Source organism: Callospermophilus lateralis, chromosome 9, assembly GCF_048772815.1.
Source record: "Callospermophilus lateralis isolate mCalLat2 chromosome 9, mCalLat2.hap1, whole genome shotgun sequence".
Lineage (NCBI taxonomy): Eukaryota > Metazoa > Chordata > Mammalia > Rodentia > Sciuridae > Callospermophilus > Callospermophilus lateralis.
Genome location: NC_135313.1, coordinates 27,913,241 through 27,925,071, shown reverse-complemented (window position 1 = coordinate 27,925,071; position 11,831 = coordinate 27,913,241). Strand labels below are relative to the sequence as shown.

At 41.5% G+C, this 11,831-nt stretch overlaps 1 protein-coding gene across 3 annotated transcripts in view; it reads left to right on the top strand.

Annotated features, from left to right (window-relative positions):
* The first annotated feature begins 11,481 nt into the window (after positions 1 to 11,481).
* The window catches only part of Ccnyl1 (cyclin Y like 1), a 36,727-nt gene continuing 36,377 nt past the window's right edge, over positions 11,482 to 11,831 (top strand). For all 3 annotated transcript variants that reach the window (XM_077110245.1, XM_077110244.1, XM_076865829.2), the window contains exon 1: positions 11,482 to 11,780. In XM_077110245.1, the coding sequence (XP_076966360.1) occupies positions 11,549 to 11,780 (232 nt within the window). In that variant the 5' untranslated portion in view covers positions 11,482 to 11,548. The remainder of the gene's footprint in view (positions 11,781 to 11,831) is intronic.

The window sequence follows — 11,831 nt, the reverse complement described above, 5'->3', positions numbered from 1 at the left end:
AATAAAGTTACTATCGTTTTAATCTGGACCCCACACAAACACCTCCGTAAAATATGTCATGGCCAATAGCTGCCCAGCAGCTTCCTCTTCCCTACCCTCTGACATCTTTCTGAAGGCCTGGGAGACTTAAGGACCTGGTAAAATCTGCTTCTTCTTCTGACCCCATCTCCTTTATCCTCCCAGACACCTGGCCTCTTGACAAACTACTAAGCTTTGTTTTCCATCTGTTCCCCAGAACCCACATGGCTCACACGCTCTCGTATCAGTTGGGCCTCTTTCTCCAACCCTTATAAATCTGCTCAGGCAGCCAAAACAGAGGTACCACAGTCTGAATGGCTTAAACAACAGAAAGGTATGACCTCACAATTCTGGAGACTGGAAGTTTAACATTAAGATCCTGGCAGGATTTGTTTCTTCTGAGAGCCATGAAGGAAGGATCCACTCCAGCCTCTCTCCTTGGCTTATAGATTCAGTCTTCCCTTTTCGTGTCTGTATCTCCTCGGGATCTTTTATGTGTCTGTATCCAAACTGCCTCTTACAAGGACACCACTCCTGTTGGACTACAACCTGCCCTAATGATCTCATTAACTATTACCTCCATAACGATCCTCATTCAAATACAGTCACATTCTTAGGTACTGGGGGTTAAGACTTCAGCATCCAAATCTTGTTGGGGGAGGGATACAATATAGCCCATAACAGCCTCTTACCAGGGGAGACTCCTAGACCATTCCATATAAAATAGTGCCCCTATTAACTGGCACATTTATTCATCTATTATTTATGTTACTTTTTACAGGTTTCCCTCTACTTAAATATCAACCCCAAAGGGCCAGTTTCTTTATTTTGTGAACTGACATATCTTTAGAGCCTAGCTCAATGCCTGGAGACAAGCAGGTCCTTAATAAATATTCATGAGTAGATGAATGCATACTGTGCAGTCATTATACATTACTCTGCAAAAAGGCAATGACAGAGAAAGATGTTCAAGGCACATTGTTAAGCAAAGAAAGCAAATTACAGAAAACCATATGGGTAGCGTTGTTTCATTTTAAAATCACATACATACAATTTATTTTTATTAAAGTTTAGAGAAATATACAACAAAATACTAATAGCAGGTGGCTCTTGGGGTAGGATTTTGATTTATTTTTATCTCTTTGGTTAATATGTATTTTGTAATTTCTCTACAATGGCTATATAGTACTTCTCTAAGAGGAAAAAGATAAAGTTACTAAATGTTGAAAGAAAAAAACTGCATTATTTTTCTTTTTCAATGGGGAGTGGTGGGGAACAGGAATAGGCAATCTCTCAAAGCCCTGTGGCTGAGAACATGACCTCTGCAGTCTACCCAAGTCTGGGTTCAAGTTCTCTTTGCCACTTTTTAGATGTATAGTGTCAGCCAGTTACTTGCCCTGAGTCCTGGTTTTTCACCTGTAAAATGGGGTAATAATGATATCCTTAGCACATGGGGCTGTTCCCAGTCTCTGGCCAGACCAAATATGATTTCTTAGATCTCCATGATTTGGAAATGTCAGGGCACCAAGGGTCAGAGATGAGTTCATGAGTTCAATTATCTCTTTATTTACTTTTGAGCACAGACCAAAACAATATTCACATACCACTCACATTGCTCCAGGCACAGAGCCCAGACTAGAGTGAGATAATAGTGAGGCACTTGCCACAGTCACCAAAGTTAAGAAGCACCACAAAAACTCAGTAATCAAATAATAGTTTAGAGCACTATCCTAAAAAATAAAAAGTCATGTAAAAATCTGCAATAAACAAGAAACCAACAATTTCGATAAATATAGGACAAGTATTACTGACTGTTCTTTTGCTTCATGCTCCATTATGGCTCAGAAAAGTACTGCTTCCAGCCCACAGCCTGAAGGTAGGGGATCATCAATTGTCCAGATCATTATTAGTACTGCTTTATTTCAATCGATGATTGAATTATTCTGAGCCTAAGAATTGGCATTGTTTACTCCATGAGTATTTGGCTTTCAGTGAAAATCCTGTTAGGTTGCCAGTGAGGGAATATATATGTTTCTGATCCTGTTCATTCCTTTTCCCTCATTACAATTGCTCCTTAATCATAGGTCTCTCATGTCATTGAAGACCGAGGGGCAGGTTTCTCTCTGTTCTTTTATAGAAACATAAAATGCCAGCAGAGCATGATTTCTACCCAAAAGAGTACTAAGCAGAGTTTGCAGATGTTGCAGACTCCTCCCCTGATACTTTTGGAGAAGGGCACGTAGACCTGGCACATCTTGCCATGAAAGCAGGCAACCTCATCCCCCCCAAACCAAAGACTGAATGTCTCTCTGAAATGAGGCTGCTAACACACAATAAGCATGGCAGGGAGGAAAGAATAGAAGTTCATTGGATTAGACAAAGAGGAAGGAGGAAGGATGGATATAGGAAAGACAGCAGAATGAATAAGATATAACTTTCCTATGTTCATACATGATCACATGACCAGTGTCACTCCACATCATGTACAAACATGAGAACGGGAAATTATACTCCATATATGTATAATATGTCAAAATACACTCTGCTGTCATGTCTATCTAAAAAAACACAAATTTAAAAAATTAAAATCAAAATTTAAAAATAAAAAGGAGAGAGAGAGAAAGCAGGCAACAGAGAATAGTACATTTATTCCACCAACTTCCCTGGAGAAGTTGTGATGGAATCAAGCAGGTATTTGGTCCAAGAGGAAGGCTTCCCTGAGGGACTTTCATATTACCACATCATGGGATTTTTGTAGGTATTAGTTTATCAACAATTAAAGAAGACTGCATTTGGGTAAAGGAACGGTGGTGCACACCTGTAATCCCAGCCACTCAAGAGGCTGAGGCAGGAGGAGCACAAGTTCCGAACCAGCCTGTGCAACTTAGCAAGATGGTGTCTCAAAATTTTATAAATAAAAAATAAAAAAAACTGGGGAGTAGCTCAGAAGTTGAATATCCCTGAGTGTAATCCCTAGTACTCTATACTCCCCCCAAACAACAATAATCATTTTAAATCATGTTTTATGTAATAATTTCATTTTACATAAGACAAACTTGTTGTAACCATACATTCTAAGTTGTACTATAAAAATAATCACTAGGAAATGTGATATAATGTGTACATTTTAATAATTCTTCTCTGTGTTCTCAATATGTGGGGCATCACAAAATAGACTTAACCTATGGCAAGTGTTTTGGAGAGCACCTGCAGAAATATATGTTCTTTCTAGCTACTAAAAAGCCCAAGGACCAGTATGGAAAAGGGTTACTTGGATACCAGATAGTACATAAGACTTAAATTTGGAACTCATCTCTGACCCTTGGTGTCCTGACATTTCCAAATCATGGAGATCTAAGAAATCAAATTTGGTCTGGCCAGAGACTGGGAATAGCCCCATGTGCTAAGGATATCATTATTACACCATTTTACAGGTGAAAAACCAGGACTCAGGGCAAGTAACTGGCTGACACTACACATCTAAAAAGTGGCAAAGAGGACTTGAACCCAGACTTGGGTAGACTGCAGAGGTCATGTTCTCAGCCACAGGGCTCTGAGAGATTGCCTATTCCTGTTCCCCATCACTCCCCATTGAAAAAGAAAAATAATGTATTTTTCTTTCTTAACAGACCATTAAAAGTGATGACAAATCTAAGACTTAGCAAACCAATCGCATGACATGCAGAGAAGAAGTCACCATAGACTTTCCCACCTCAGAGATTGACAAGGAAAAGAACAGAGGAGCCTAGGTACAGCCAGTACTGGCACTTCAGAAATATGGCCCCTGCTCAACCATCTCAGCCATATCCAGTTGCTAGATCAATCCAATCCAGTTGAGGCTCCAGACATTCGAGAATAGGGACGAACAGTCCCCACCATGCCTAGCCTGATTCTGACTCCAAGTCACGAACATTATGAAGTGGAGGTTGTTTTAAAAAATGCTACAGGAGAGCCTGCGTGGTGGCAAATGCCTGTAATACCAGCAACTTGGGAGGCTGAAGCAGCAGGATCTCAAGGCCAGCCTTAGCAACTTAGTGAAACCATGCTTTAAAGTAAAAGTTTATAGGGTGGGGTATGTAGCTCAGCAATGGAGTACCTCAGGGTTCAATGCCCAGTACAGGGGCGGCGGGGGAGCGGGGGAGAGGGAATGAGGGGAAGAACTTGACACATCTTAAAAATACTAAGATCTCATGTAATAAAACAACTGGAAAAGGTGAAGCATTTAAATTCTGGGTGTGGAGTAGGGAAGCATTGGAAGGATTGGAGAGGGGAAGAAAAATTGAGGTATTCAGTATATTTATTTATTTATATTCTCTTTGTTCCAAAGTAGATTTTGCAGTAAGCTTATTTCCTGGCCACATGTAGAAGGTAGCTCTTTTAGGAAACTAGTTGCTGCAGACCACGTACCATTAGAGTCTTTGACATTGAGAGTAGAGCTGGCATCTGCTTTAGAATAGAAGCCTGAACACCACTCTTCTATCCTCATTTGGGTGATCTGAGGAAGTACTGGCATAAGCTGAGAAAGGTTTTAGGTTTTCTGTAGCACCTAGACAAAAGAAACCAGAAGCAAATAAACTTTATAAGATGAAAAAGAGTAAAGGGTTCAGGAGAGCAAAAGGAAGTTCTTAGGTGTCTCTTAAAACGGCAAGTGCTTCTCATAAAATGCCCTGGTGTTAAGAATTAGAATCACATCCAACATCTGGGACCAGAACCAACTTAACCAATGGACATTATATGTACTGGTGGGACGACAAACTGACACTCTTTTTGATTTTTTTTCAGAGCATCATTTCAGGTAAATTAGCATTCTCATCTCAACTGACTCATTTTGACAGGAATAAACCCACATACTATTCTTAGAAAGAAAAGTGGGAGGATAGTTGAGAAGGAGTGTAAAGAGACAGGTGGAAGAGGCACTGAAAGTGACTAAAATGTGAGTACCAGCACCACTGAATGTCCAATTTACTAAAACAACAACAACAACAACAAACAGATTATAATTTTTCAAAGTTGAGAATGAGAGAAATCAAGTTGTCACCCATTATATCAGGTATGATAATAATTCTCAGCATTTTTGTTTACAGACTACCATAAGAATATGGTAACTATAGGCTGCCCAGAAAAGAAATATACATATAATTTACCCACAGAATTCCATTTATGAAAATAGTTATGGTCCTCAAGATGGAAACCAGTTACAACACACAGATGATACATATCCCTGATCATTTGACTGCCATAAAAATCTTTCTTGCATCTGACCTAATTTCATTCTATAGTTTAAGCTTCCCTCTCTTCAGTGTTTCTATTCTCTAACCTTGTATAGGTTTTCATATGTGCTTGCAAAAGGCTATAAAAATTTATCATGATCGTTCTTGATTTAGGCAGAAATTTTCCTAATGTTTCCTTACAGATTATGGCATAGACAGCTGGTTGCCTTCCAATATCTAGTTGTCCCTTCTGCATTTGTCATCTAAAATATACAATTATGTTTTTTAAGCCTCCCTTGCAGCTAGGTGTGGCAGGTTGTTAAGCTTTAAAACAATGTTATTGTAAGCACCAGGCTATGAATGTTCTGAAAAAAAAAATCTTCCTTCTTCTTACCTTGCCATCTTGGGCCACAGAGAGGGAGTCATAGACAGTACTGTTGATCCCCTTTGTAGAAGTTAGGTTTCATGAGAACAGGAATCTTGTTTATCTTCCTTGAAGCAACCATACCAGCACTTACTGTGCTGAAGGCTCAGATATTGCATGGGTACTGAATGAATGGATGAGCGATTGAGTTTACTCCAGATCCATAAAAATAAAGTCTCAGCAGTCTTTACAGAATCAACCTCTTTCTTCCTTCATACCACATTATCCTATTACTCTCCTTTGCTCTCTGACTTGCCACTATCCTAGCCACTATCCTAGAAGGATAAAGATTTTTTTTCTTTTAATGCTTTTCAATGTTCCCTGCAAATAAATGTTTTAAAGTATATTTTCATAATAATGCTTTCCAATATCTTTCTGTTCAGAAAGTTTTTAAGTTCTTGAATTTTCAAGATCATGCATAGCCATCGTGTGTATGTTGTTGCATGCAGGTACTATTTTGTGACTTGATCTTAGATGTCATCTCAAATCTAAAGGAATCATCCAAAATGATATCTAATGACATTCCTAGCTCTTTGAACAATATTATCATCATGGAATGCAGTCACTAGGTCCTAAGGATTTAACTAGATATATGTTACTGAAACTGAACTTTATTGAAATATTTTCTGGTTGCACTGTGATTTCCCAAATTTTGATATGTCATCTAATTTTTGTTCTCAACCTTAAATCTTTTAAACAAAATTAAATTAAAATTAAGCATCTCTGCTTCCCTGCTTTTTGAAGTGAGTTTTTCTTTCTATTAAAAGGATAACACTCCCTCTGGCTGTTTGTGTGGCCTGTTACATGGCTTAAGAGCTTGTGAATTAATATTTTTTGCAATATATATTTCATAAAATGATATATATTGCAAAAAATATTAATTGATATATATTGCAAAAATAATAAGTTACATTATTTTTCACTTTGTTGGCATACCTCTTAGTTTTTGCTCAAATTTATCTTCAACTTACCCATATTTGAAAGAAGAAATTACAACAGGCCTTCCTATCTGTGGGTTCTGCATCTGAAGATTTAACTAATTGGGCTGGGGATGTAGCTCAAGCGGTGGCGCGCTCGCCTGGCATGCATGCGGCCCGGGTTCAATCCTCAGCACCACATACAAACAAAGATGTTGTGTACGTCGATAACTAAATAAATAAATAAATATTAAAATTCTCTCTCTCTCTCTCTCTCTCTCTCTCTCCCCCTCCCCCTCTAAAAAAAAAAGATTTAACTAACTGTGGATTGAAATATTCAAAAGAAAATTACTGAACATGTACAGACTTTTTTTCTGTTGTTTTTTTCATAAACAATACAGTATGGATCTATTTACATAACATGTACATTGTATTATGTAATAATAGATGTTTTAAAGTACATGCAAACACCATGCCGTTTTATATAAGGGACTTAAGTGTCCTTTGATTTTGACTCCTGTTTAATTTTTTTTTTTTTTTTTGCTGCTGTGACCAAAAGACCTAACAAGAACAATTAGCAGAGGAAAAGTTTATTTGGAGGCTCATGGTTCAAAGGTCTCTGTGCATGGATGGTTGACTTGATTGCTCTGGGCCTGTGGTGAGGCAGACTGTTATGGTGGAAGGGTATGGCAGAGGAAAGCAGCACAGGACACTATACCAGAAAGCAGAAAGAGAGAGAGAAAGAGAGAGCGCTCCCCTCACCAAGAATTAGATACCCCAAAGGCATTCCCCCAATGACCCATCTTCTCCAGTTACACCCTACCTGCCTATAGTTACCACCCAATAATTCCTATTAGAGGATTAATGCACTGGTTAGTTGAAAACTCTCAGAACCTAATCATTTCATCTCTGAACCTACTTGCATTGTCACATATGAACTTTGGGGGGACATCTTATTTCTAAACTATAATGGTATCCATGGAGGTTCCTGGAACCAATCCTATGTATACCAAGGAGCAATTATATTTGTTTTTTGTTAGGTATGTCAAGCTTCTGTACTCAGAAATTTTTCACAGAACTCCTCTTTTCAAGTAATGATTTTCCAAAAAGAAACCTCCTAAAGTAAAAGAAAAATAGAGGTCATCAAGTGAGTTCTTCCTAAATCTTTTCCTCCACTCACAGAGATGTTTCTGCCTCCTTGCTTTAGTATCCCAAAGCTATCCCTGTTATGGTTTACCCCCACTTCTGCTTTCCTGGGACCTTTTTTCTATTAATTCTTTCTTTTCCTCTCACTTCAAAAGTTTGTTTTCTCCATTGGCTCTTACTCTTTAACACATTATCATACTTACCTTTTTCCAATCTTTTTTTTGTAGTTCTGGGAGTTGAATCCAAGAGTGCTCTATCACTAACCTACATGCTATCCTTTTCATTTTCTCTTTTGCAACAGGGTCTTGCTTAATTGCACAGGCTGGCCTCACACTTGTGATCCTCCTGTCTCAGCCTCCTGAGTATCTGGGATTACAGGCATGTGCCACTCCACCCGACCATTTCTGGTCTTAAAAAGAGAAAACTCCCTTAATTGTACATCTCCCTTTAAATAATACCACATCTCTCTTTCCAGCCAAATGTTTGGACAGTGAAGCCCTCAGTTTCTGTCTTTACCTTACCTTCTCATCAACTGTTATGGATTATGTATGAGGTGTCCCCCAAAAGCTCATGTGTAAGACAATGCAAGAATGTTCAAAGACAAAATGATTAGATCACAAGAATTTTAACATAATCAGTGGATTAATCCATTCATATGAATTAACTCAGTGGTAACTATAAGCAGGTAGCATACGGTGAGAGGAGGTTGATCAGTGGCCTTTGGGGTTTACATTTTGTCCCTGGTGAGTGGAACTCTGCTTCCCTCTGCCATGCCCTTCCACCATGATGTTCTGCTTCTCCTGGGTCCTAGAGCTATAAAGTCAGCCAACCATGGACTAAACCTCTGGAACCATAAGCCAAAATGAACTTTTCCTCCTCTACTTTGCCCTTGTCAGGTCTTTTGATTATGGTGACAGAAAAGCTAACTGAAACACCTACTATTCACTTCTCCCTGTTGTCCAACTGGCTTACACTCATCCTCAGGCATCCAGTTATTATAGAAAATGTCATTTGTAACTTTGCTGCCTCTTGGCAGCATTCAGCTTTACATGGCATTTACTGATTGCCTTCTGGCCAGCTACTGTGCAAAGTGCTGTCATTACAGAAATGAGAGGCAGGTGCCATCCCCTTTTCTTTGGGACTCATGGTTCCTGAGAGCCATTACTGATCCACCTTCCTTCTTTGACTTGCACTGCTCACCTTGGCAGGCTTCACTTTATGCTTCCTATTCTCCAAGTCTCCTTCCTTCCCATACCTCCCATCTCTTCTTTATTATATGTCTTTTTTTTTTAAGAGAGAGAGAGAGAGAGAGAGAGAGAGAGAGAGAGAGAGATTTATTATTTAGTTTTTAGTTTTTTGGGGGGATACAACATCTTTTATTTTTATGTGGTGCTGAGGATTGAACCCAGTGCCCCATACATGCCAGGTGAGCGCGTTACCGCTTGAGCCACATCCCCAGCCCAATTATCATATGTCTTCTTAAGATAACCACTTCTATACCCACCTGACTTTAATTACTGTCTATTTTCACTGATGACAATATACTTGAGCTGTTTCATTTAACAGTTTTATTTTACACAAGATACATCATTTGCTAAAACCATAAATTCCAAGTTGCTTCTTGGAAGTAATCACCAAAAACATTAAAAAAAAGAAAAAAAAGAAAGATATAGTATTCTTAGCATGTAAGTTTCAGGAAATTTCTCCGCTCCTTTTGATTTAATTTAATGTGTATTATTTTTAAAAGCATAACCTGATAACTCGGGATGCCACAAAATAGACTTTTCCTATAGAGGCTTATATGCAACTTTGACTTAACAGAGTCAAAAACTATCTTCTTCCCCAAACCTATTCCTCATCCTGCATTCTCTGACTCCACTATCTATTGAGTCCCCCCCAAAATAGGGACCACTATCTACTGGGTCCCCCAAATCAGAACCTTAGGAGTATTTTTTTTTTTGCCTTCTACTTCTCTCTTCCTCCACTCCCTCACAAATTACCACAAATTCTTTCTCTCCACTCAGCCACTACCACTGCTTTTAGTTTAAGACCCCTCTTCTCCTAGATGAGTATAGTATCTTAATCAGTCCTGTTGCTTCTTCCTTCAATCTCCTTGTTATCCGGAGTGATTTTGCTAAAAATATACCTGATAGTAACTTCTGAAGTTCACATCATTCAATGACTCTCACGTTTTCATGACAAGATACAAATCCTTTACCCCAATATCTACTTTGGGGTCAGATAGATGGGAGCTTGTATCCCAGATTCCAGGATGGTCCATCAGTGTGACCTCCGACCATTAGACTCTCTAGACTCTCTATCTTTTCCTATCTGCCTGACCTCATGGAGGGTTGGGACTGTTTCACACATACAGTGGCTGGCACAGAGAAGGTACTTAATGTTGATTGAAGGGAAGGCATTTTAAAACCATATAGTAAAACCGTTCTTTTTTTAAAAAAAAGTTACTTTCCCCAAATTCGACTTCTATTTTTATTTTCAGATGACTATAATGACTTGTGGAGATCCAGACTATTCTGACCCCACTCTGAGTGCTCCTCTGTTCTTGGGAAAATTACTTCTGTATCTCACTTTCTTCTGTATAATCTGTGAGATTTAAAATAGGAATGCTTTTGAGGATTAAATGAGTGCTTCAGATGGAACAGTACTTTCAGATGGAACAGTGCTTGCTAAATGTTAACTGTTCCCTATCATTTTGGAAGCGGGATCATGGCACCCTACTTTTTGGTTCTCAATTTAGTTGGAAAAATTAAGCTTTATGTGTTGTTAGTAAAAGAAGCAAAATCTCCTGCCGTGGAAGGGAGAGACAGAGGCGAGAAAAGGGGTTGGTGAGTCGCAGCGATTTAGAACTGGGAGGGACCAGTTTGGTCTGTGCTTTTACGAACGAGGAAGTAGGGGGTTGACATGTCCTCGTGTTTCATTCAAGACACACAGCCACAACTGTTTATTGAAAGTAGGGCCAGGCCTCCTGGGGTTGCTACAGTCAAATTCAATGTAAAAAGCAACACTCCTTCGAAGACGAGAGAGGAGCATTTAGTTACAAAAATGCTCAACAATTCTGGTGTAACTAAGTTCCTTGAGCGAATGAAAGCTGTCAGACTCCGAAAAATCCAGTTGCTAACGGAACCAGCTCTTTACTAACCGGGGCTTTCTGCAGAGTCTGTTAACCGAGACGGTCTCCAGTAACAACGCCCGCTGTTTCCCCCAAGACCGGAAAGCTCCGGGAAGCCTACGATGAATGGAAACCCGAGTGCCGGACGCCGCTCGCGAGGGGCGGGACACTCGTGGACGGGGCGGGGCATCGTGAGTCACGTGCCTGGATTCCAGGCGGGCGCGTGGAGAGAACTCTGGGTCTGATTGGTTGCTCGTAACCAGGTGACCGCAGAACGCGTTCCGGTTGGCAGGTGCAGGCCAGGCTAGCGGCCCTCAGTCGGGAGGCGGCGGCGGAAGGAGGAGGAGCTCTGACCCCGCTCTCAGCCGGCAGTGGCTGCGCCTCTCAGCGCTAGTCGGGTCCCCACCCCTTTTAAATAAGCCGGGTTGGTCGCCGCCCTCGCAGACTAGTCGGCTCTGAGAAAGCGGCCGCGGCGTGGCGGCGGGGGTGCGGCCGAGGCCGGAGCCCTGCCCGGGGCCGGGCGGCGGGGCGGGCAGGCGAGCGGCGGGCGAGGCCGCGTCTGCATGTGCGAAGCAGCCCTGGCATAGCCCGGGGCTGCCAGCGCCGGCCGCGCCATTGTTGGGGGAGGGGGCGGCCACTGAGCGCAGCGGAGTCGGGGGCGAGTGAAGGCGCGGGCGGCGGCGGAGAGGAGCGGAGGCGCCCCATGGGGAACACGCTGACCTGTTGCGTGTCCCCCAATGCCAGCCCCAAGCTAGGCCGTCGCACGGGGCCGGCGGAGCCGGACTACGAGTCTGAGCTCTATGAGGCGGCGGCTGGGGACGCAGTGGCGGTGGCCGTAGCGCCGGCGCCCGCTGCCGTGGAGCCCGCCGAGTTAGATTTTGGAGCCGGCGAGGGCCACCACCTGCAGCACATCAGTGACCGCGAGATGCCGGAAGGTAAGGGGGCGGTGGACCCCGTCCGCTCTAGGAAGCATCGCTGGCCTCCGC